General features: G+C 41.4%; 1 protein-coding gene across 2 annotated transcripts in view; it reads left to right on the forward strand.

The window, feature by feature from the left end:
- Positions 1-711: 711 nt before the first annotated feature.
- CPED1 (cadherin like and PC-esterase domain containing 1) overlaps positions 712-26,007 on the forward strand; it is a 314,311-nt gene continuing 289,015 nt past the window's right edge. Inside the window, exons 1-2 of one of the 2 annotated variants that reach the window (XM_043872163.1) lie at positions 712-896; positions 1,374-1,857. In XM_043872163.1, the coding sequence (XP_043728098.1) occupies positions 1,612-1,857 (246 nt within the window). In that variant the 5' untranslated portion in view covers positions 712-896; positions 1,374-1,611. Of the gene's footprint in view, positions 1,858-26,007 lie in introns of both variants that reach the window. The other variant, XM_043872162.1, reaches the window with a different exon arrangement.

A 26,007-nucleotide genomic window follows, 5' to 3' on the forward strand; every position in this document is an offset into this window, starting at 1 on the left:
GCACAAGTGGATGGAGTCTGCAGACTTGCCCTGCTAAGGGTTCCTTGTGGCACTCTGTATAGCATTAGACTGAGCTGACTTCTAGCCGCAAAAGTTACCAAGGTCAGCTACAATCCAGGCCTTAGCGGGACCCAGTGTCAGGCAATTAAAGATGCAGTTTAGTCAAGGAGAGGGGTAATGATGTGATAGGAGTCGGGTTCAGAGCAGAAAAAAGATCATAGATCATGTCCAGTGGAATCGGTGCATAAAACAGACTTTCACGTGCTGAGGTCCAGACAGTACCCGTGACCCTCTTATCCCCATAGCAGTGACCGCAATTCCCTCAAGTGAAGATCCTCTCAACTCACACACCAAGTCTGCTTTACTCTTCCCCTCGACCTTTGTCATCAGTTGATGAAAGGCTATTTGTTTTTCCAGCGCTGGATTAGGGAAAAGAAATTACATAAGGGGACAGGCATCAAATATAGATTTAAAATTCTGCAGCTCTGGGTGATCAGCCACAGTTCAGGGGAAATGAGCAATGTTGCTTCCAGTCTGGGGAAGCCAGGAGTCTCAGATGCGGGGCTCAAACCGCGCTCCGGCCTCCCCCCAAGCCACCCACCCCCTCCCGGGCCCGCGGAGCCCGGCCTTAGCCCCGCCTTCTCGCCCGCCCGGGCTGGCTCCCCGCGGGCCGGGCTCCCGGCTCCCCGGCTCCCCCAGCTCCAGGCTCCCAGCCTCGAGCGCGGCCGGCGCGCGCGTGCGGGTCTGTGTGTCTGCGCGCGCGTGTGTCCGTGGGTGGGAGATGAATTGGAATCACACGACTGGGTGTTTCCTTCCGAGTGGTTTTGATCAGCCATCCATTAGGAGATCATGGAAACTTTTTTTTTTTTTTTTCTGACTAAAAGGATGAAAACTGAGTAAGTATAGAGAACTTTGAACTTGAAACGGAATGAAACAAATACAAGCCAAACCCTGCGGATGATAACCATGTCCATTCAGACCGTGTATTCCCTTTTCCTGATAAAAGCCGTGAAGGCTTAGAGGAAAGTGGCAATTTAAAACGGAATGAAGGGAAACAGTTACGAAACATGAAAGACTGAAAGCAGGACTGCTTTAAAACCGGAGGAAAAATGAGGAACTGTTAAGGCGAGTTGGCCTGCGTCCAGCTGTGCAACAGGCACTTTGGTCTAAACCTATTGCGTTCTCCAGGGCTGTTTTTAGCCTCCAGATTTACTTTGGTGTTGTTTCTCTTTTCCTGTGAAGCTTTTACTGTGAGTTTAAGGATATTGTGAAAATAAGACATTACCAGAAGCAACAGTTTGGCAGCCTGGGGTACGCTCAGGTTATTAGTTACAACTATTATTATTTTGATTTTTTTTTTTTTTTAAACCCAGGCAAGCCACTTTTTACTGTCCTCCATGGAACGGCTCTTACTAACCGCCTCAGACTTTGGGGATCTATGATTCTCTGGCAGGACGCTTCGGAAAGTTTTTTAAGTGGAGATGGAGCTGTCTTGATGTGATTTAAAGTTGTGGAAAAAGAAGACAGTTTGGGCTTTTTCATGCTGACAAAAAATAGCTGCTGTGACTTTTCCGGCAACGTGGACAGGGGCCAAGTGAAGCTAAACTGGTCATGGTCTGTCGTCCAGTGTTCTGTCGTCGGCGGTTTTGCCCCCGGCCCTTCTTGGTGGGCCTGGTGGTGGCAATCTGTCTCTCCTACCAGACTCTGACACTCCGGGGGACAAAGAAACTTGCAGCTGCTGGCCCCGGGGCTACCCCAAACACACCCACCAAAACCCAAGCAAGCAGATGCACCAAAGGATTCTTCCCGGACAAGCAGTGCTTCCTTCTCTCTGACAATGGACAGGAAATCGGAAAGGTAAGGCTGGACACAGGCTTAACCTTGACATTTTCAGCGAAGATAGCAGCCTGCCTCTCTCTGTCCCTTCTGTAAGACTAAAATTAACTTCCATGAAGTCTGAAAAGGATCCAGAGTATACACAGCCCAGAGAGTGACCTTATGACAGTGAAAAGCATGCTAGCTTCAACTTCTTAGTTTTACTTCCGGAGAGTCCTGGTCGTTATTTTCTCTCTCAGAATTTCACTTCTTTTCAGCTAAATCAAATAGACCGTTTGGCGGGGATGGGAGTGATGGGAATTCTTTCTAAAAATTGGGGTTCTAAGAGATCTGAAGATTTACAGTTCGGGAACATAAATCAAAGATTCATAAAACTTGGCAAATATTGACTGTCTCTTTTCTCAAGGCAGTCTGGATGAATGGCCGGACCATTCTAGACTCCAGGTTACTCCAAAATTACATTTTCTAATTGGTTATGTCTATTAATCATTGCTGAGCACATTTCTATAGCAATATATTTATTTCTGAAGCATTTAAAAATAGTCTAATAGGTTTCTTCAAAAGAATTGACACAGTGCATTTAATTGCTTATAGAATTAGGAAAATACAGATTATTTTATATTTATACTATCCTAATTAACTTTACTAATCTTACTTGTCAAGTGTTGGATAAAATACAAGGCGCAAGGAAATACACAGAGTTTTTCTTTTAATATACCACTCTGTTTGTGCCTGTTAGTGAAATGAAGACCTTTAAAACAAACCTGCCTAAAACAGAAAAACACAGGCACAAATATTCATGATAACAAAATCACTGATTTCTATGCTACAGCAGGCAGTGTAGCAAGATAATTTAGGAATCTGTAAGAGCTAGCTTACATTTGTAGAGTTAGGTAGATTCTATGATCATGGTTATTGTTTGGAGCAGAATGTCTTGTCAAATATCAACTTACTGCTACCATCATTGCTAACAGCATACCATCTTGATTTAAAAACTTTCACATTAAAAAGAATTTTGAAAATTAAAAAGAGAAAAGATTGTTGACAAAAAATTAAAAAAAAAAAACTTTCACATATTTCAGATGTATAGCCCTTTAAGATTGGTAATGTAGGTATGATGACACTCAAGGCAGTTTAGGCAAGTATTATGACATGTACATTCATCTAGTCCCTATTGCAGAACTGATTCTCTAAATAAAAGTAAATTCAAAGCTCTAATAACAATTTGTGACACCACAACTGAAAGAACTAAGTGAAACACAAGATAATATCAGATTTGAACAAAGAAAATTTGAAAACTTTTGAGTGACTTTATTTTATCAGCAATGTCAAGAAATATCTTGACCAAGATATATGACCAAAAAAGCAAATAATAAAACTAGGAACACATCTAGATGAAACTTCAATGGCAAGTGTGAATCAAATATTAAATTCTCTAAAGTAATTGAAGAATTTGTGTTTTTTATTAATTTATATCATCATTAACATAACACATCAAATTCATGATGGGTATAAACTTTGACTTTGAAAGTCACTTCTTGTTTGTTTCCAATGAGTGTAATTTCTTTAAAAATACTTGAGATGGTTTTGCTTTTTAAGTACTTAAATTTTTGGCTAAGAATTTGGACAAAAAGTTTTTTATTCATTAACTTACAGCCTTCCTTACTCACTACTTGACTTTACAATGGACTCCTGCTGTTGCCTGTAACTTAGGCATATGTTAACTGTTATTTGTAAGCTGTCACAGAAAATTCCATTTTAGCTTTGGACCTTCTGCCACTTATAAACCATCTGAAACTTATTGGCTGCTGGTGTAAAACATTCAGTCTAGAATGTTCTTCACTAAAAATGCCTAACACATGATGCTTTTTTTTCCACAGTCTTAAATATTTTAACTGTAAGCATGATTCTGAAATCACAGTTACAGTTCAGAAGCTCAATAGATATGAAAACTGAATTTCCAAACATTCGCTGTGTACCTCTATTTTCAACTTTACTTGGGCCAGCCATTGGTTTAGAGCCAGAAAGTATCATATGGAGGTTAGTTGAATATAAATGAGTTCTCCTTGCGATGTGTATTCCAGAAAAGAATCAAATAATAATCCCTTTTTGAAGATTAAATATTCTATCAGATAGCTAAAATGAAAAAAGAAATGTCTTTGGAGTCTATACATAGATCCTTCTCAAAAACAGCTACTTAAGAAGCTCATTAAAAAGATAGCTGATGAAATGCTACCTAGATTTTCCCCCAAGACCTAAAATATAGCTTTTTAGGCATTATTAGAAGAAGCATTGTTTCTAGCTATAAATTTTGAGGTTTGTTATTTTATTGTCAAACCAAAATATTCATGTTACTAGGGCTTTCCTTTACTTGACTCCATCCATCTTTAGGTGATTATTAAAGTTACCTAAAACATCTGGTTTTGACCTAAGGTTCACAGATTCCAGAAAGTATTTGGAAGTATAAGATGTCTGCCAAACCCAAGCATTTTATGCAAAGAATTGTGTGTACATGCATGTGTGGTTGTCTATGTGGGAGAAACTACGATCCTCTTCAGATGTTCAGACCTAAAGAAATACTGGGAATTAAGAAATGCTTAAGAAGCAGTACATTTAAACTTTAAAGTGCATTTAAACTGCCCCTTCAGGAAGTGTAAGTTGGGTCTGAGTTTATAAATCTGAAAAAGGAAAAACAAAATCTGAAAGAATCCACTTGAGAACATTTGCAAAAAGTGTTTCAATGAATGCTGTAGTGTCTGCAGGCATAAACAGTCTAAAACCAAAGTATACTCACAGAGTACTTCTCGAATCATAGTTTTCATACTTTCATGAATAGGCAATAAGTATTTCCAAGTCGATTTGGTTGTAGTTGTTTCTCAGAGAGAAACTTTTGTGCTTTATCTGCCAAGTAATAGAAGGTTCTGTAGTAGCAAATATTTAAAGGTGAGTGACTGTGCTCTTTACACCTTTCTAACTGGGATCTGGTTCAGTGTCTAAAACTGTTTTCAGTACAGATTGAGATCATGGTATATAGAATATGCCAACTTTCCATAGTGAGGAAATGCTCTTCTGGCCAAATTTTAATTCTTTTTTCCATTTAAGCTTCCAAAGAGCCTTGCTAAGCAGATGTACTTGTGTTACTTCTTCTGGGTTTTCTCTCAACATTCATTGCTTGTGCTATTTCTTAAAATTGTTTCAGTGTAATGTATAAACTGAAGACAGTTTCAGTTATCTTCACTAAAATAGGTCACTCAATGGATTTGTTTATTTTCCTAGAATCTAATACTTCAATATCTCATAACATAGGGAGCACATTAAGTTATAAACAGACACAATGGAAGAAAATCTCCCTGGTATCTGCTCCTTTAATGGAAACTTAGCTCTTTGGGGAATATATTTGTATTCACCATGGCCATGTGTTTCTTATTATCTCTTGTTGATGCTACACAAGGAGACTGACTCTTTCTCTGTTGCTTGACTCTTCATTCTCCATTTCTTCTTTATTCTTTCTGTGGCGACTGTTCCCTACAACTACTGTCCCAGTGTCCAACCATAAACCAATGTAAATGAATGCTTTCACTGTAAATAGTTTTTTGTTTAATCTGCTTGTGTTCTTCATAATACATAATATATTTAACATCTGAAAATTTCTAAAAATTTCTTGTATAGCCCAGAAACAGAGCCCATGGCAAACACTTAGATGCTAACATTTTATCTGTCGGTACAATCCCAGGGACACGAGAGAAGGTGAAATAAAGGAAGAAGGAGAGCAAACACAAATGGGTGAATTATTGGGAGATTTCCAGAGAGGCCATTTTAAACTATTACATCCCAGAACAGGCACTGGGGGAAAAGGGCAGGAAGGACAAGCAATTTATCTGTCTCTCTAGTTTTCTTTCTTCTGTCTTTCATATGTTAGAATTGGTCCCATGCGACTTCTAAGTAGTGTTGCCTTGACTTCCTAGGTGGCCATGGGTTGTGGGGGTGGTCAGGGCTTCAGTGGGAGCAGTGCCACCATGGAAAAATTGGAGTGGTCCCCTCCCTTTCAGTCTGTACTGTGCATAGAAGTTTCCAGGTCTGTGATGGCCACAGTGGTGAAGTGTCCCACAGCTTTATGATCATAACAATGGCATGCGAAATGGCCACTGGAAGGGTACATGAGGCAGGGTGATCTAGTGTCTGATCCGATATTTGTGCTAATTTTGCTTTTTGAAATCTACACAGAATTTCTAAATACGTACCCACTCTTGGGAAATGACATCTCTTTCTTTAAATGAGATGTTTGTAACGATTTCACTAAGAGCTCTCCTCTCCCACTGGGGGGAAAGAAACCTTTCTCTTTCTCTTTATCTTTTCTCCTTCTCATCCCTTTTATTTGTTCATTCACTTATTCATTCATTTAGTAAATATATGTCGAGCAGTTTATATGTGCCAGACACTGTTCCAGGTACTACTGATACAGAAATATTAGGTTGATCAATAAGTTCATTTGGGTCTTCCCATAAGATGTAATGGAAAAACCCAAATGAACTTTTTGGCCAGCCCAATAAAAGGCACTGTGAGACAGACAAGTAAATAAATAGAATGTCAGGAAACCCATAACTTCAAGACAATATTTTGAAAGATGAGAGGGAACTATAAAAGGTAGAGAAAGAAGAGAGAAAACACTGCATGTGCAAAGAAGAAATTAGCCTCTGTGTGTGTGTGTGGGTGTGTGTGTGTGTGGGTGTGTGTGTGTGGTATGTAATGTGTTAAGGGAAGCAGAGCAAGAAGGCAAATTGATGAGGTAGAGAGTTCAGCAGTGTCTAGATGTCTAGGTGTTGGAAATGAGAGTATGATATGGAAGCTAGATTCTCTCCGGGAGGTAACAGGGAACCCCCAAAGAATGAAAAGCAAAATGTGGCATGATTAGATTTATGTTTAGAGAGATTACTCCAGAATGCACACTGCAGAATGGACTGGAGGGACTGAACTGAAGGCAGGCAGACCAACTGGAACGCTGCCTAAGAGATGAGAGTCATGCAGTTGCAAGCCAAGGCATCCCAAAGATTGCCAACAAACCACCAGATGCTTGGAAGAGGCCAGAAAGGATTCCTCTGCAGGTTTCAAGGGGGTGGGGCATGGTGCTGCTCACACCTAGGTTTCTGATTTCTAGCCTCCAGAACTGTGAGACAATACTGTTCTTTTGCTTTAAGCCACTCAATGTGTAGTACTTTGAAAAGGCAGTCCTGGGAAACTAATAAAATGGGGGAGGTAGAGGTTTCAGACCATTAGCTCTCAAGGTGAATCAGTAGCACTGATTACTTTGCTCCCTTGGGAACATTTCTTGACCTTTTCAGTATTTTGTTTCCTACCCTGAAAATGTATATATTATCACCCATCTTACAAGGCTAACATGAGGCTTAAATGAGAGAAAACATGTGAAGCACTTGAGGTATCTGGCAAGTAGGAAGTACTCAGTTAGTGTTAACTGTCAGAATAATTATTATTGAATCCTCTTAAGGATTTACCCATCTATGTAGTTTCTACAGACCCTCACATTTGGCCTTCCCAAAGTAGGTGAGCAGAGTTATTGCTGTAATGACCATGAGTACTTGGGTAAGGAGAGTCTGAGAGGAAAGCCTTGTTGAGTTTCTCTCTCTGTTCTCCAGCCTCTCAGCTATTGCCTTTTTACAGTAAAATGAGCTTCAGAATCAACAGGAAACCTAGTGAGGCTGATATGTCACTCAGAGTCAGGCCTGCTTATCTCTAAGCAAGGTCTACAGTTTGAGCTGATTTTTTTTTTTTTAAGTTTACGAGGCTAGCATTAACCACATGTTAGAGCTGAGGATATGGAGAGATGAGTTGGGTGTAGAGTAGGGGAAAGCAGTTAATATTTTGACCCTGAATGTTTGTTTGACCCAATATGTTTGTTTACTGTCTGTCTCCCTCCATAGAATATAAGTTCCTTAAGAACAAGGACTTTATTTGACTGGTTTATTGCTACATCCTGGGTGCCAAAACAGTATCTGACATGTAATGAGCACTGAATAAATATGTAGTCAATGAATGAATAAATAGATGAATCATGAGTTGGAGGGTCAGAGACAGTCCTCTTTAAGCAGAGGCCAGGAAATGAGAGGAACTCCTCCTCTTTCTTTTTTCCTTCGCTGAACCTCAGGTCCTCCACTCCATCTTTTTCCTGTACCAGTATCTCTTGAAGTCCTTTCTGTACCATTTCTTGCACTTTCACCTGGTGTAATGATCTTGCCATTTTGCTAATCGAATTTGCTTCATCAGTATCACCCGTCTCTCTTGTTCTTTTCATCTCATTTGTCTCTTTGGAATTCTTCTCTTGTAAATAAACATCCTCGAGTATCTCAATCGGTCAGTCAGTCAGTTCAGTCACTCAGTCATGTCCGACTCTGCGATCCCATGTCTTGCAGCATGCCAGGCTTCTCTGTCCATTACCAACTCCCGGAGCTTGCTCAAACTCATGTCCATCACATCAGTGATGCCATCCAACCATCTCATCCTCTGTTGTCCCCTTCTCCTCCTGCCTTCAGTCTTTCCCAGCATTGGGGTCTTTCCAATGAGTCAGTTCTTCGCATCAGGTGGCCAAAGGATTGGAGTTTCAGCTTCAGCATCAGTCCTTCCAGTGAATATTCAGGACTGATTTCCTTTAGGATTGACTGGTTTGATCTTGCAGTCCAAGGGACTCTCAAGAGTCTTCTCCAGTACCACGGTTCAAAAGCATCAAAAGTATCTATCAGAAGTTAAAAAAAGAAATGTTTGCAACCTGTATGTTTGCTAACTAATACCCAACCCTCGTCTCTTCTCTGTCACCATCATTTCACCTCTCTTTGTCTCAAGCAATTTCCATTTTTTAACAGATTGATTTTTCCCAAAATTGAGCTTTTTCTTTTTCATGTTTTTATATTTTAAATAGACTTGGATGTAAATATTCTAAAATCGTGCTGACAGCATCTAAATAGAGAGGTCTATGTATTGGAGGCTCTCAGGAGATGTTGTCAGCATACTAGCAGGTATGTAATTTTCCTAGAATTGGTTGGGCTAGTGATGAGCATTTAATGCTTATGGATTTCTCTGAGATAGTTGATTAGAGTTATGTCAAATTTTTACAATGAAATTTGAAAAATTATTCATACTGAGAGGATTTTATACAATTGTGAATTTTGCTTATGTTAGATAAACTTTATTGAGGTCTTAATGAAGCTTATATTTAAGCAAGTTTGTTAAATTTCCTTTGAATCAAGGAATTACTCAGTTTATAGGTGTCATTCTCTCTTGTTTTTTCCCAATAGCAGCAATAGCATCTACCTCTTTCTCCCTGTAAGCAATTCTGTTTCTTGTTCTAATGGAATTGGAAACTCACATAAGCTTAAACCCTCTGAAATGGAAACCTCTGGGATACACTGACATTATGAAAAGTGCTTCATATGATCAACTTTGAATCTGTGGCCTTTGGGGTGAAAGGAATGGTTTGGTTTTATTTTTCCCTTTGGTTTCCTTTGGATTTTTTTTCTAGGGAGCCATTCTCACTAAAAGGATTAGCTCATGTTCTAAAATAGAAATTATGTTCTGTAACAGAAACTATACCAAAGTTGGAAATCTGCAAGGTAAAAATCCTCTGTCAACTTTTGTACTTTACAGAGATGCGTTCAACAAGCAAAACAAAACATCCTGGTTATCTGGCACAGGGTTAAAAAAGAAACATAATGATAAAAGATCCATTGAGATTTCATTATAGATAAGGATATTAATGAAAAAAAATTGTTGAACTTTCAATTTAATTCACTAACAGAGGCTATGGGTACTTAAGAGATGAACCAAAGTAATAACTAAAAGAGCACATAGACTTGAGGATACAGAATGGGCCCTATCAATGTGTTCTGAGATAAAACTACATTTGATTTTGTTAATCCTTACTTGAGGACTCTGAATAGAAACCCCCCACCAGTTTATTTATACTGCAGCCCAGTCAGAAGAACTCTCTAAGGGGGAGACTTGGAGACTCTGAATATTCCTGGGGAGAACAGGTCTGACTGTCCTCAGCAAGGCTCCTAACCCCATACCTGTTTAGTATGTTGACTAAGCAGTCTATTAGAGCATCAGGATGTTCTGGAACAAGCATGGACTTTCCTCCACATTGGTTCAAATTCCAGCTGTATCATTTACTAGCTATCACACGCAGACACATTTTACCTAGATTTCTAAACTCTCAATTTTGTCATTGGAAAAATGAGGCTAACTAAACCTCACTGGTGAAAATACGTGTTTGAAAACAGCAAGCATGGTGGCCGATCAGAGTTGGCATTCGTTAAACATTGATGTTCTTCCTGCTCCCGATAAGAAGCTATGTTTAAGCTCTGACCTCAAAAATAAGCACTTTAAATTTATTTGTTTCATATATATAGTACATATTTTTGATCCTCACCCTATGTTCTTTCTCCATTTTATCTGCTTAGGCAAATGTTTAAAGCAACATGTCGTATGCTAACCATCCGTCACTTTTCTGTTTTGACACTCTTGGTGCGTCAAATGCAGACACATTCCACTGGTTTTCCAGGGCTCTGCACAATACTGCCTTCTTCTCCCACTCAAGAAAGTGTTTGCTTGCAAACAGTGGGAATGCAGCTCGTGTCCTCTGGTTTACAAAGTGTGAATTATTTATAAATTTTGACATTTTAATTCTTTTAATAACCAATTTCTTAGAACATACTTCACACCTGATCTTGACAAAAAGAAACTATCTGCTGCCCAAGTGTATTATGACCATGAGTAAGACAGGGATCTGGGGAAGAGCGGCCACTTCAGGCTGGGAGAGTCAGGCAGGGGAAAAAGCCTGATGACAATCTAGGGGAAGAAAGGAGAATTTATTTGAATAGTGATGTTACTCCAAGATCCTGGTGTTTCTTGTGTGTTTTGACATAAGAAAAAGTCGATGGTTTGGGGCTGGTAGTGCAGACTTCTGGAAACCTCCTGAACAACTGTTAAAGGTCCATGTATCTGAGGCAGATCGTGCTATACCCCTCCCTGCTCCCCCCACCGTCTCCAGGAGAAAGAGGACATCCGGAGATGGGACCCCAGTGTGAGCATCCTCAGTGGCTAACTTATGACTCTGCGACCCCATAGACTGTAGGCCGCCAGGTGCCTCTGTGCATGGGATTTCCCAGACAAGAAGACTCAAGTGGGCTGCCATTTCTTCCTACAGAGGATCTTCCCAACCCAGAGTTTGAAGCGGGGTCTCCTGCACTGACAGGCAGATTCTTTACCACTGAGTCACCAGGAAAGCCCAGGGACCTAGTACCTATGCTGAAAAGTTAAGTGACCTTGGATAACTGATTTTTGGGGGTTTCATTTTCCTGGACTCTGGCTTGCAGACGGAAATGCCTGTTACACAGATGTTACCTGATCAAATTAGGCAGAATGCTTTGGAAAACATTGAGATTATAAAAGGCAGGGGAATAAACATTATCATATTTGTTAAACAATAAACTGAAGCATGGGGCTCAGTGGTGAAGAATCTGCCTGCAGTGCAGGAGATGGAGACTCCAGCTCGATCCCTGGGTCAGGAAGATCCCCTGGAGGCGGGCCTGGCAACCCACTCCAGTATTCTTGCCTGGAGAATCCCATGGACAGAGGAGCCTAGCAGGCTACGTGGCCCAGGGTGTCGCAAAGAGTCAGACAGGACTGAAATGATTGAGCAGGCATGCATGCAAACTGAAGCATACTGAAAAATTTAAGAGTCTGAGCAAAACTTGATTCCAACTGGGCAGTGCCAAACCAGAAGTGGTTAGGAGCGCTTGGAGGGCAAAAGTCCAGGGAGAAACTACTAAGGAGAAAATGGAGAAGCAGAGCAAAGACATTGTTGATTGGGTGTAGCTTGAAACCATCTTTGCTGCTTGTGACTGGTTGTCCTTAAGTGTCAGTTTGAAAACCTCCACTTTGATCTGCTAATATAGACCACCACGGCATTAGAGCCACCTCCGTCTCTTGGTCTCATTGTTCAATTAATTTAACACATCCCAAAGTATAACGTCATGAAAATATTTTCATTGCATTTGGCGTGTCTCGAGGGAAAAGAATGCACGTATATGCAACATAACCGTGAATACCAGGAATAGTCCTTTTTTCATTAAAAAGTTATAAGTATTGTGTGCTCTACAAATGTCAGGTTATACAGTTATGTTTCAGAATGCCCCTAGAAGTCTAGAATTGCGCTGTCATAATTGGCGGCTCAGACAGTAAAGAATTTGCCTGCAGTGGGGAAGACCTGGGTTGGATGCATGGATTGGGAAGATCCCCTTGGAGGAAGTCATGGAAACCCACTCCAGTATTCTTGCCTGGAGAATCCCCATGGACAGAGGAGCCTGGTGGGCTGCAGTCCATGGGGTCTCAAAGAGTTGGATTGAGCAACTAAGCACAATTGAAGTTTCACTGTTTCTTAAACAAGCAATAGGAAGTATACCGGTATTCCAACAGTTTCAGCCCTAAGTCTGGTTCTTGCCTGGTGGAAAATCTAGCATTAATTTAGCCAAACTGCACAGATGCTTCAGGCAAAATGGAACAGGAAATTAACTTTTCTGTAGCACTGCAGGACTTGCCTGACCTTTGAAAGTATCAGCCAGAAAGTTGACTTTTTCATATTAAGCAGTAAACCTTCCCTGCTGGCCACACCCAGAGGTCAGAGGAGATTTCAAATGGGCTTTTTTCCTCACTCTTTCCTTTATTATTATTTTTTTCTGAGTAAATAATGACAATAACATATCTGATGCTTCCTATACATACGCTAAACCTATTTCTCATGTATTTTAATGCTGCATAAGCTATTTTAAGAGCAGATAGATTTGAAACAGTTAATTTTCTTTTTCAAGGAAGCGTAGATACAGAGGAAAAGGAGGTCAGCTGATTTCTTTTAAAGAAACAGTGGTTAACATAATACTATGTCTGCTTTAAACATACTTGTTTGCTGTAGAGCAGAGACAATGTATTTGTCTATATATCCTGTTGGATACATATATATCCTGTCGGAAATATAAACCTCAAGAAGCTAGAATTGTCTCCTGCGTTCACTATAAAATAACACTTTAAAAGGAAGCCCTTTTCTGTGACATAAATGGGAGGATGTCTTATCATCCAGTGATGTGCACGTGATCTTAAGCACAATTCTTAGCAAAACCCTGAGCAAAAGAACCAAGTGCTTATTGCTTATAATAATGCAGCCATTCCCCGTGAAGTCCAGCATTTACACAAAACCTTCTAATAAATTACTGGCAGTTGGATCAGGGCAGGGGTTGAATTTACACAATGCCTGGCACATAACACGTGGAATGAATAGATGAATGGGAACTTGTATAATTGATGCTGTTGTGTGCAGTATAGAACTTCCTGTGGTGGCCAGCAGTCCTTAAATTCTTCTTTTGTACTTTAGATTGGATTCTTAAACCCTGATCTCTCCTGGGTTCATCCAGGTTCTTCTCCGCTTATAAGATGTCCTTCCCTCTTGCTTTCCTGAGGAAACCAAAGCAATCTGTCCTGTTTAAAGAGATGCTTTCTTCTTCAGGCCTGACCTATGAGACCATCTGCTGGACCCTTTAAGAATAAACTGGACTTCTAGCAAGGGAGGTTACTTTTTCAGCCAGTCACAGGGGGGAAAAAGGCCAAACGCTCTTCTACAGCACAATTCATCCCTCACAGAAAGGATTATAGAGTTTAGGGTGTTGAAAATTGATAACAATATTAGATGATGTCTTATTCCTTCCTCTAGAGATAGTGCTTATGTTGTGGTATTACTGGATATTGTCATTTCTTGCCAGTTTTTTATTTTTAAAAGCAAAAAAGTTGGCCATGAACTACTTAAACATTCTAGAATGAGTGTGTAATCTGGAGAGTCCTAAGATTTTTGAGAGGAATATGTGAAACTGTGTTTCAAGGCGGTGGTGTGATAGTACCGCATCTGGCAATGTGGGAAGGAATCAGGCAGACTGGATGGAAGCTTCTAGAAGGGAAGTGTGGGGAGGAGGGTTCTCAAGGCTCAGTCCGGCTGGGAAAGGTGCTACTCAGGGTAGTTCCCGAGATTGTATACTGGTACTGGTCAGTGAGCTGAAGGGACAAGATGAGGCGGTCATAGAGAGCGAACAGTCAGAAGGGTGCTCAGAGTGAGCACAAATACAGAATGTGTGCCAAGGCATAAATGTGTACTTAAGGAGACTTGGCTTCCCCGGTGGCTCAGATAGTAAAGAATCTGCCTGCAGTGCCGGAGACCCAGGTTCGATCCCTGGGTCAGGAAGATCTCTGGGAGAAGGAAATGGCTATCCATTCCAGTTTTGCCTGGAAAATTCTATGGACAGAGGAGCCTGGTGGGCTAGAGTCCACAGGGTCACAAAGACTTGGACATGACTGAGCGACCAGCACTTTCACTTTAAGGAGACTTGGTCTACACATTTGGTATAAGGTGGGATATTTCCTTCATGCAGACTTTGGTGTCTGGATATTTAACACCCATTCCACCACTCCTTTGAATACTTTGGCCCCTGCGTGGGCAGGGTGAGGCAAGTTCCTCTGGGTTTGTGAGACGTGTGCCTGTGTGCTGCAGCCGTTCACTCCCCCAAGAACTGGAGCCCGCCTTTGCTGCCCTGGAGCTTCAGGGTCACCTGCATAGAGAGCACTGGCTTTCCATTCTTAACTGTCTGTGCCATTCATGGGGACCCCGGATTTCTGGGGAGAATCCAAATAAACGGTTGGTACTCAGATGTGAGTGCTGAGGGGGGAAGAAAGGAGTCAGGGTGCTGTCTGCATGGATTAACAACAGTAGACTCTTGAAGTGGCCTGAGGACCATCTCCTGGGAGCATGAATGTGGCCACTGGATGGACATCTTAATCCCCATCTCAGTGCCTGAGTGCTATGCTTGCATCCAACAGGTGCTTTATTTAGGCTGGAGTCTCAGTCCAAGGGAGGGCGTATTTGCTGTGGTGTTGGAAGAGATTCTTAGCTGGCCGCCACAAGTTTTTTCATGGTGGCCTGGTGCAGAGGCCTGGACTGTGTGTGTGCAGTGGTGCAATGCAGAGAGGATTGAGTGCAGGGCTGGGAGGAGGCCAGTGTCATTAACTGGGCAGGGTGGGCAGTGGGAGAACGTGCAGCAAGGCTGATGGTGGGGAGGCTGCAGAGAGCAGAGTTGAAATGGAGAACGCAAATGAGGGGTTCCGGAAGTTACTAGGTGAGTCCTAGGGAAGGTTCTGAGACCAGGCTATGGTTACATTTTCTAAGCCCCAAAGAGGAAATGTAATGTGATAAGGGGCTTTTTATATCCTGGTTGTGAATTTATTTATGGAACACTGTGATAAGGTATAAAATTAAATCATATTTAGTTGTGCAATGAAAATACTGTCTTTTATCTAACACCCAAATCTAAAAAGTGTGTCCGTTGTATATATAGTATCAGTGTCCATGTGTTATTTTCATGATATGTTTGCTCTGACACTGGGTTTTGTCAGAGAAGAATAGTAGAAATGCTGATCCATTGATTATTTTTAAATACCTTAATGCCCCTAATATATAAACACAACCCTTTCATATTCTGTCCTTGTGATAGAAACCTTATGAAATTATATGATTTAAGTTTTTAAGGTTTTAATTTTGTTAAATTAATTAAACAGGCCATTAGATTGAGGCAGCTCTGAGGCTATGTGGCCTCTGTAGGCAAACCAAAATCTAAGCTTCTGAATGGCTCAGATTTCTAAATTGAGATGCCAAAGGACAACCAGCCACAAAGAGCCGACTAGGCTTTAGGCTGGCTCAGTGAGAAAAGAATCTGCCTGCCATGCAGGAGAGGCAGCAGACACAGATTCGATCTGTGGGTTGGGAAGATCCCCCTGGAGGAGGAAATGGCAACCCACTCCAGTATTCTTGCCTGGGAAATCCTGTGGACAGAGGAGCCTGGCAGGCTACAGTTCGTGGGGCTGCAAAAGAGTCATATACAACTTACCAACTAAATTACAGTTAGGCTACAGCCCATGAGTCATTTCCTTTCTCTTCTTCCACACTTTCTCTGTATAAGTCTTCCCTCAGCTGCAGATAGTGGAGTACTCCTAATCACTTCAGCTTTGGTGCTGTCCAATTGGGTTTTGGCCCAAATAAACTCTTAAAATTTTAATTATGCCTCAGTTTTATTTTTTAACAATGTAAAATATTTTAATTTGTCAAGGTCACTTTTATGTGATCACTTTTTTTTGGCTGCACTCCTTGGCATGTGGGATTTTAGTTCTCAGGCCAGGGATTAAACTTATCCCCTGCGGTATAAGCAGGGGTAAGTGTAAGCAGTGTAAGTCTTATCTGCTGGACCTCCAGGGAAGTCCCAGTGTGATCACTTTTGAAGAGTCATTTAAATACAGTTTATATGTATGAGGGGATATATATATCCTAAAGTTTTTGTTTCACGGAGTCTCCTTTGATCCTTACAACAGTGAGAAAAGTAGGGGGGAAGGTTGATGTTTACTTGCAGATGAGGAAGGGGAAGTACATCTAGTGGAGCTTAAGTGGTGTCAGGAGATAATGAATGGGGCTGCTGGGGGTGGGGACCAGGGGAGTAGAGAGAGCAGAGACTCAGGATTCAGAAGTCCCTGGGGGAGTTGCTGGCAAAGCCTCTAACTTAGATTCAGAGTTTCTGGCATCTATCCATGAAACTCTTTGGTAAAATGTATGATGCTTAGGTATTGATATTGTTGTAATGACCCCAGTGTTCTTGCCTTTCTGTTACGTTGCCTTTGTATGAACTTCCTATTTTAAGACTGAACTGCTGAATTAACTCCTTGTTTTGGCATGAGGGGACAGAGACTTGCTATTATTTTAACATTTTTCAAAAGAACAAGGTCTCTCCTTGTCCTCTGCTTGGTATTTTATAATTGGGAATTGTCAATTTTGTGTTTTCTTCATTACGGATGTCCTTTAACTACTGCTGACACTGTGATAAGATTCAGGGGGCTGGGGAGCTGTTACTCTAAGATCAGCATACACCATCAGGACTTGAGGATGGAAAGCAAATGACGTCTTCCTTCTCTGAAGCTGTGTGTCATAATGTATCCAATTAATAGAAGACCAAAAACGGGAAAGAATTGCAGAGAAAGAGGAAGGCAGAGGAAGGAGAAGAGGCAAAAGAGGGTTACAGAGTGGTTTTTATTTGATCCAAAATAGACAGTGAAATCAGTTGTGACCAAAGAAAAAGCAATGTACATTTGCTTCTGATCTCATTGAAAGCTGTCTCATTCTTCAAGATATCTTGAAGGAAGCTATCATGACCACCATCTCCCAGCTAGTCCTGTGTTTTTGTAATCTCAGCTGGGTTTTGTTATGTCTGGAAAGTTACAGCAAATAGTAAACCGATGGCCCACAGCTGTGCATCGTGGGTGGCTTCTCAAGGGAAAGAGTCTTGAATTCCTTGGAGGAACAGCCTCCATGTAACAGGGAAGAACAGTCAGACCCTGTTCTTCCCGGTTACATCTGGAGGAGGCTGAAAAAGATGCTAAATGTGACTTTCAAAACAGCTAGAAAAAAGGAACAAAATTTTGGGAGGAGCAGAGAGGGAATCTAAGTTCCTCCTTGATGGTTGAAATGGATGAGCACTTAAGTGGGGCTGAGGCTCAGCAGCCAGCAACTATGGGGTGTGGGAAGTAAGAAATTACAGCAGCAGACTCCAGATAGGGACTAGAGGAGAAATCCCTGTTCTGTGTTCTTGGTTTGTTTTTAATCTCTCCCTAATCTCCAAGATTCCTGCTCTGTGTGTGGTTAACCTGGGGAAGGAAGGAGCAGTACACAGTTGAAGCTGTGTATGCCCAGCATGACTGTGCGTTGGCTGGAATTTGAAGAGCTGAGAAGCAGCCTTTTTTTCTTTTTTCCTATCCTGTAAGTTGCTCTCCTCTGGGCGGTCTTCTCTTTCCTCTGGCCGCACAAGCTGTATACTGCTCACCCTTCTTAGCAAGGCTCAGCTTGGTTCTGAGTTAGGAAGGAGAAGGGCATTAGACAGAGAAGATGAGACATTCTCAGGGTTTACCATCAGGATTCCCAGGTGGCTCAGTGATAAAAGAAGCCATCAACAATTCAGGAGACATGGGTTCGATCCGTGGGTCAAGAAGATCCTTGGAGAAGGAAATGGCAACCCACTCCAGTATTCTTCATGGAAAATTCCATGGACAGAGGACCGTGGCAGGCTACAGTCCATGGGGTCGTAAAAGAGTTGGACATGACTTAGTGACTAAACAACAAACAACAATCATCAGCTTACATGCTTCGTATTTTATCGATGGGTTGGAAGTCTGTTCTGGTGGACAAAACCTATACTATATATCTTAAGTTGTTCCCGGTGGACTAAAACAATTTGATCTGGTTTCTCATTAAATAATTTCTAGCTTAGGATTGCCAGGTCAGGCTCTGTGCTGTTGTTCTCTTCTGTTCTCCTCTTTTATGCCCACCTCTCTTTCTTCTCGTGTGTCAGGCTTGCACACTCCCCCTATGTTTATTTAAGATCTTCACTGCACATCCTTTCTTTGGGAACTTTCTTCCCACTTCTGGAATGTTTTCATCCTCTGCACCTTACGTTTCCTTCATTTACACTCTGAGGTGTGATTGTCCTGTTGCTGCCTCTCCTTCTGGTGCAGGAAGTGGGGCACAAGAGGATGATCACATTCCAGGGCTTAGGTGAGTCCCTGGGGTAGCTGCTGATTGTGGGTTCTTGGCTTCTCACAGAAAACAATTCAAGAGCAAGCCATAGTAGAGTGAAAGAAGGTTTATTCAGGGAGATACACACTGCGAGGACAGACTTTGGGCCATCTCAGAAGGCAAGAGAGGCCCCAGGGTATAGAGTTGTCAGTTTTTATAGGGGTGGATAATTTCACAGGCTAAGGAGTGGGAGGATTATTTCAGGCATTTGGGGGAAGGGCAGGGATTTCCAGGAATTGGGTCACCTTCCACGTTTTGGCCTTTCTGGTCGGCTTCAGAACCGTCATGGCGCCTGTGGGTGTGTCACTTAGCTTCCGGGTGTGTTGCACTGAACATATACTGAGGTTCAAGGTCTAGCGGAAATCAACTTGTCTGCCATCTTGGACCTAGTTTGTTCCAACCGGTTTATGTCCTGTCCTCAGTGGTTATGTCATTCTTTTAAGGGTTTACTCTGCCTCCTTCCTGCCTCACTTCTCCACCCAGCCCAACTCCTCAGTGCAGTGTTCTCACCGCCCTTCCCTCACAGGCAGAGCACTGTGTCCCCCCAGCACCATCACACGCCTCCTTAGGACGGTCTCAGCTCTCCCTCTTACGGCATGGTCTCCCAGGTCACTTAGTGCTTCCATTGGAAAACAAAAACCGACAAACCAAAAGACTTCTTTTCTGCATCATAGGACCTATGACATAGAGTTCTTAGGAAATCCTGTGATCTAGGTAGAAGATGTCTCTTTTTCTGAAATTCTATCAGGGGACCCATCCATCCAGAAAACACAAGGAAACACCCTCCCTCTACCTTAGTAAGTCTTGTTTTCCTCATCTTCCTCTCCCCTGCCATGGTTTTTCATAAAAGGCATCAAAGTTCATAAAGTTTGTATCTAGGGAGAAAGACTGGCATAAAGAGACCAACTTTTAAATTCTCTACTGTTCACTGTGTCTTGATTTCCTACTCGCTACTTCCTATAGAGATGGTGAAGGACAGGAAAGCCTGGTGTGCTGCAGCCCATAGCGTCGCAAAGAGTTGCACACGACTGAGCAACTGAACAACTAGTTACTTAATGAGATAATAAGTCATGTTGCATTGCCTCCACTTCTATCCCCATTGCCCATTATTTTTTTTTTTGCCTGCCTGCCTGAGCATATTTACCACTCACAACAAAAAGTACCTCTGCTGCTGACTTTCGAGGACTTCTGTTTTAATGTCTGTTCCCTTCTAGTTTCTCTAAGAGTTATCTTTCTTCTCTCATTGTCTTTCATACACAACATTCCTAACACATACAAGCAATAGCAGCATGACTATCTGCGTCATTGTTGACACTTTATTTTATCTCAGCAGGAACTTACCTTGCATGATTTCATTAACTGTTGCTCCTCCCACTAAAAAGTAAGCTCAGTGAGGGCTAGAACTTCATCCAAGTTCTTCACTGTTGTATTTCGCACAGCCTAGAACCATGTCTGACACATAGAAAACTTTCAGAAATATTAAATAAGTAAATGCATAAACACTGAGAAAGAGCCAGTGGGAGAGAAGGAGGGAAGGGGATAGGAATGATCCAGGAGAAGGAACTAAAAGAAGGATCAAGTTCTCAGGGGTTTGAGGGTGGAGCTTGGGAGGAGGTCTGTTGCTTGGGCAGAGCGGGAGTCTGGAGAATAAGCAGAGTGACTGACCATTGATAAGAAGAGGGCAGTTTTTCTTTCTTATGGAAATCAGAAGAAAAGAGGAAATGTTAGTTGTGCAGATAGGCTAGAGGTTTGCCAAAACAGTTGCTGTGTTAACTCAGTGTGTTTCCTCCTAAGAGGGCTGAATTCCTCTGTCAGCAGGAGGCAGTTATCTGCAGAAATAAGGAGGTTAGCTGGAGAGTGGGCAAGTCTGTCACTTGGGAGCATGTGAGAGAGAATTGACCCAGGAAGCATAGCTGGATGGTCTAGGGAGTGGGAAGACTGCATTGGTTTTGCCAACCAGGATCTGTCCATCTGACCCCTTTTCTTCAGCAGCTCTCAACCCCAGCCCAGGGGCAGGTCAGGCGGGCTGCGGAGATCTTTCTTGACTCTCTCAGCTCAAAGTTTCCATGGTATCCTCTCCCTCCTGATTTACCTGGCATGTCATAATTGATTATAACCAGATGCTTATGTCTGCTTGCCTTGATGGACTGTCAGCTCCGTGGGGGCAGAGACTTGCTTATCTTGTTTGCCGCTGTGTCCCCAGCTTGTCCATGCTTGAGGTTTTGCCATATGACTGTGAACAAGGGAATTTAACGTACCAGGTGGAGAGTATTGGGTCCTGGAATCCGAGATGTGGAGAAGGAAGGTGAAAAGGAGGCCAGTAGAAAGTTGGCATTGGGGGAAAGACTAGTGGTTGGGGAATTGATGTATTAGTGATAAATAAAAAGAGCTGGAAGTAGATAAATGCAATCAGAGAATGGAGTATATTACTTTATAATTTCAGAGATGGGGCTCTTTGGGGGACCACAAGGATAAAGATCTGGCTATTGGAATGGGTGTTTGCAGTGAAACGGAGGAGACAGTCATTAGGAATGAAGAGGTCATGGATACCTTATGACTTGGGATGCACATGAAGCCTCTGTTGAGACTTCCTAGTGGATTATTTCACCTGACAGTGAGTAAAATAACAAAAGGTCATGCGTATATTTACAAGTAATGAGCTCATACTTTGCCTTTAGCATTTATTCATTTGCTCATTCATCCTTCCATTCCCTCTTATTTAGCAGCAAGCTATTTGTACAATAATGACCAAAGCAGACAAGTCTAGACCCTTCTGAAACATACAGACTTGTAGGAGGGGCAGGTAGTAAACACATGTCTATAACCATAAACTGTGAGAGTGTCAAAGGGAAAATGAGAATGAGGAACAGGTAAAGATGAGTTTCGGCAGTTGCTATTTAAGTGGGTGCCATTTCATCAAAGCAATATTGTGGATCTTTTTTTAATATTGAAATGTATTGCTTTTGTTTCTCTCTTATTTGTTTAGAATTTACATAGAGCTACAGATGGGTAAATTTGCCTTACATTGGATGTTGGGTGTTGGGATAGCCCCAACATAAGGTTTGGGGGTGCATTAAGAGGGTGCTCAGGGTCATGAAGAAGTTCTGAGAAAGGTATGATCATTCAGTGATCGGCTCAAGGTGTAGCTGAGTCAGCTGTGAGATGGAGGCCAAGGGTTACTAGAGGTCATGTAAGTAGGGAATATTTTCCAAGGCTCTGCTTGTATATCTGGGAAACCTGCAATTCCTAAACTGTCCTACAATTATAAATAATGTTTAAGTAGAAAATGTATAGGATATGCATCCTAGAATATGCCATCCATTTTATTTCTTGAATTCTCTAAAATAAGTGTACATTTCACCAATGGAAAAAAAATTCTGTATTCTTGTAGTGGAAAAATTAAAACATAATTCACTATGATAGACTCTACAATCTTTCTAAAATGCCAGAAATCTAGACAGCATGGCAATTTAACTTTTAGTTATATATGATACCCATCTGAGGTCTACTCTATGATTTGTATTCAAACGTCAAAAGATGTCATAAATACATGGCTACTTTAATAAATCCAGAAAAAATCTTTCCATCATATGGAAAAAAACAAGTTTTATTTCTCATCTCTACTATATTTTTCAAAAGCTGTATTTCTTGCTTTTGTGGTAAGTCTTGATGAAGACTTTTTAATAGTAACTGAGAAATACAGTGATGGACAGGGAGGCCTGGTGTGCTGCATTTCAAGGAGTCGCAAAGAGTTGGACACAACTGAGCTACTGAACTTACTGAGAAATATAATGCCTTTATAATATAGTTCTTTATCGAATTTTTTTACTGTAAATTCATTACTTTGCTTAAGAATTTGACTCTGTCATTCTTGCCACTATTCAAAATTCTACTGAAAAAATTTATAAATATAAATTTTTACCACTTTCTATCCAACTCTTTCATGCTAGTATTTATAAAAATGACTTTTACATATTGAAAAAAAACCAATGTTATATTCATTTATTGAAAGAAAATTTATTATGTGCCTGCTATGTGCCAAGTGTACCGTTTTTCGGTTGGGGAAGCAAAAGTGAGCAAAATAGACAAAAATATATACTTTCTTTTACTTTATTTTATGGTGTGGGGAAACAGTAAAATAATAAGGAAATCATATTTTTGCCTTAAAATATGATAAGCCCTACAGAAAGAAATATTTACCAGGGTATATAGAAGTTATGACAGGGACCAGACTATGAAAAACTTAATTACTAATGTAAAAGCAGTTACATTATGATACTGATTTTTATTCAGTTTTACATGCATATATTTCACATGGTTTACTGGTGGGATGCTGCAGTGCACACTTTCATATAAAAATGTGATTTAATTCCCCATACAGTCTCATGAAGTAAGATTTGTTACTTCAACTATACATGTGAGAAAACTCTGATGTGAGGCGGTGACTGTCACTCTCCCAGTGGAGGAAGCACGCCAGGGGCAGAGCCAGAATCCCAAGTCCAGATTTTTGATTCCCAGCCCTGCTCTGTTCTGATGGCTTCCCAGATGGCTCTGTGGTAAAGAATCTGCCAGCAATTCGGAAGACTCAGCTTCGATCCCTGGGTTGGGAAGATCCCCTAGAGAAGGGAATGGCAACCCGCTCCAGTATTCTTGCCTGGAGAATCCCATGGACAGAGGAGCCTGGTGGGCTGCAGTCCATGGGGTCGCACAGAGTCGGACACGACTGAGCGGCTAATATACACACGCACTGCTGTTCTACTCTGTGTCCCTGCATCTGGTCCTCCACCTAGTTTATTACAACACTTTATCCTTAGGCAGCATAGAGACGTCAGGTTTTGAAGTCCTTCCAGTAAAAATGGTAAGTGTTCAGTGTGAAACAACTTTCGTGTAGTCTAGCGAAGCAATTTCCGATGGACTTTTCTGCAGATCTCTCAGGAAGAATGGAGACAGGGAAGTGACTGTCAAATCAGCCTGTCAAATGCCCAGAAACAAATGTTCAGCCTGTCAAATGCCCAGAAACACACATTCTTTTCTAAATTCTCCCCAGCAGACCCGCAAGTCTCAAGTTCAGTCGTTGTAGTGCTGGCCAGGTTAAATGTATTCTTCCGCTAAAATACATTCTCAAAATTGTAGCAGTCATCAGGAGCTCTCATTTCCAAAAGTGCTGCTCCGGGCGTTTGATCATCCCGCACTTCTGGTGCGGTTGACATAATTGTATTTCACAGACGCAGTGCAGTCCACCTGTTGTCCGACCGGCTGAAACCGCTCTCGCCCCTTGGTGTTGGGCCATTCTGCTGATACAGGCTGTTATAAATATTACAAGGACAGGGGCAGTTTGTATTACAGGATAACCTAACCTAATTGGATGGACATGCTCATTTCCTATTTATTCTCTGTAGTCTGAGACATGAGTTAAAATGTCAATGTGTTATAAAGGTTATGATAAAATATGGCCAGTAATTAATACTCTATTTAGAATATGCTGTCCGTAAGATAATGCTGGTGAGATTATGGTGCTCTTACATAAACTGATCCTGGTTTAGGGGAGGGGTGGGGAGGAGGGATTATATCATTCAAAATAATAAGAAGGTAAAGTTTGAAAATACAGCCTTCTCATGGGAAGTCACTCCTGTACCCGAGCCAGCTGCAACTGAGAGGAGCATCCTGTGATTGCGAAAGAAAATAATGTGAGAAGGGAAGTCTGGACGCTGTGTTTTGCTTGAGTAACACTGATATATTTGGAAGCATCTGTCTTCTCCTTTCACCTAGACCCACCTTTGTTTATTTTGGCCTCCTGTGGGTTCTTGCTACTGGTTCCCTCTGACTCCTGAGCCCAAAGACTCAGCCTGTATTTGGTTTCAAATCCTCCTTCTTAAAAGTTTACCACTACAAACAATCACAACATTTGCTGAGTAATTATGTTCCAATTTGCAGTTAAATTCTTGAGTCTAAATAGATTCATTATCAATAAAATGCACTCCTTTAACAAGGGGAACTATCTGATCATGTTTTCCCAAAGTACCGTTCACATAATGTGTGATAGCGCGTGCTCTTTTTCTTCCCTTTGTATTCATCACACACATATTATGAGCCTGTGTTAGCATGTGCCAGGCAAAGCTCAGACACGGAAACAGTGTTCCCGACTCTTTGCTCTTTATGACTTACGATTATTTTAAAAACACACATATAGCACTTCTTATATGCCAGGCACATCTCTGTAGCTCAGCTGGTAAAGAATCCACCTGCAGTGTGGGAGATCTGAGTTTGATTTCTGGGTTGGGAAGATCCCCTGGAGGAGGGCGTGGCAACCCACTCCAGTATTTTTCCCTGAAGAATCCCCATAGACAGAGGAGCGTGACGAGCTAGAGTTCATAAGGTCACAAAGAGTCGGACATGACCGAGGGACGAAGCACATATGCCAGGCACAGTTCTAAGCACTTTACAAATACTAACTCCTTAATCCTCGAAGCAGCCTTAGGAAGAAGGTACTGTCCAAGGTCATAGGATTAGTGCTGGTGGAACCAAGAGACTCAGAGCTGGCATCCTGGCTGCAGATTTTGTGTCCTTCTCCACTATACCATGCCTTGTAGATTGATTTTCATATAGCCATCCTATGTATGCAATGAAAAACAGAATATGGTGCCTGCCTTCAAAGGATTCACAAGCTAAATCTGTTTCTTCTTTCTTTTCATATTTATCTTCAAAGATCAGATCTTGATAGAGCATTATGGTCCATTATTTTACTTGATATGGTCATTTATTGAATATGTACAATGTTTACCAAAGACACAGGGACAATGCAGGCTGCATGTTAAGGAACTCAAATCAGAGAGACACACAATTTTGTAAGAGCTGATGGAAGGATGTTTGTCAATGAAAATTTTCCAAAGAAGTACTGTTTGATTTGGAGTTTGCTAAATGGAAGAATGGAGAGAGGAAGGAATTGTTGTTAGAAGGCACAGGGGCGTCTATATGAAGCAGCAGGTTAGGATTAGGAATGGAAATGATTAAAAGTGTGACATGACCAGAGAAGGACGATGGGGTTTAAGTTCAAGTGGCCTGCATTCTGTGATAAAGATGTGGAATTGATTCAGTCAGTAATGGGAAATAATGAAGAAATTTAAGGAGTGAAAAGACATGGTGCAAATTATGTTTGAGAGCCACGAAATGGACAATTTGATTCAGAGCTGCCACTAAAAGTAGTGTGGATTCCTAATTTCATTTTTTACCTCTTTCCCCTCATCTGCCTTCTCCAACCCTTTGTCTCCTCTTCTTTGGCCTCTCCCAGTTTTTTGTTTGTTTGTTTGTTTTTTGCCCTAATCTCCACCCAGTCTTATCATTCCCTTCAGTAGTAAAAAAATGTCTACTTTATCAAGGTTTAATCACAGATTTTCAGGAAAACACACAGTATCTGCATTAGACCACATGTGTATGTGTGTGTGTATTTTAGTCGTTCA

The sequence above is a fragment of the Cervus elaphus genome, chromosome 18, assembly GCF_910594005.1.
Source record: "Cervus elaphus chromosome 18, mCerEla1.1, whole genome shotgun sequence".
Lineage (NCBI taxonomy): Eukaryota > Metazoa > Chordata > Mammalia > Artiodactyla > Cervidae > Cervus > Cervus elaphus.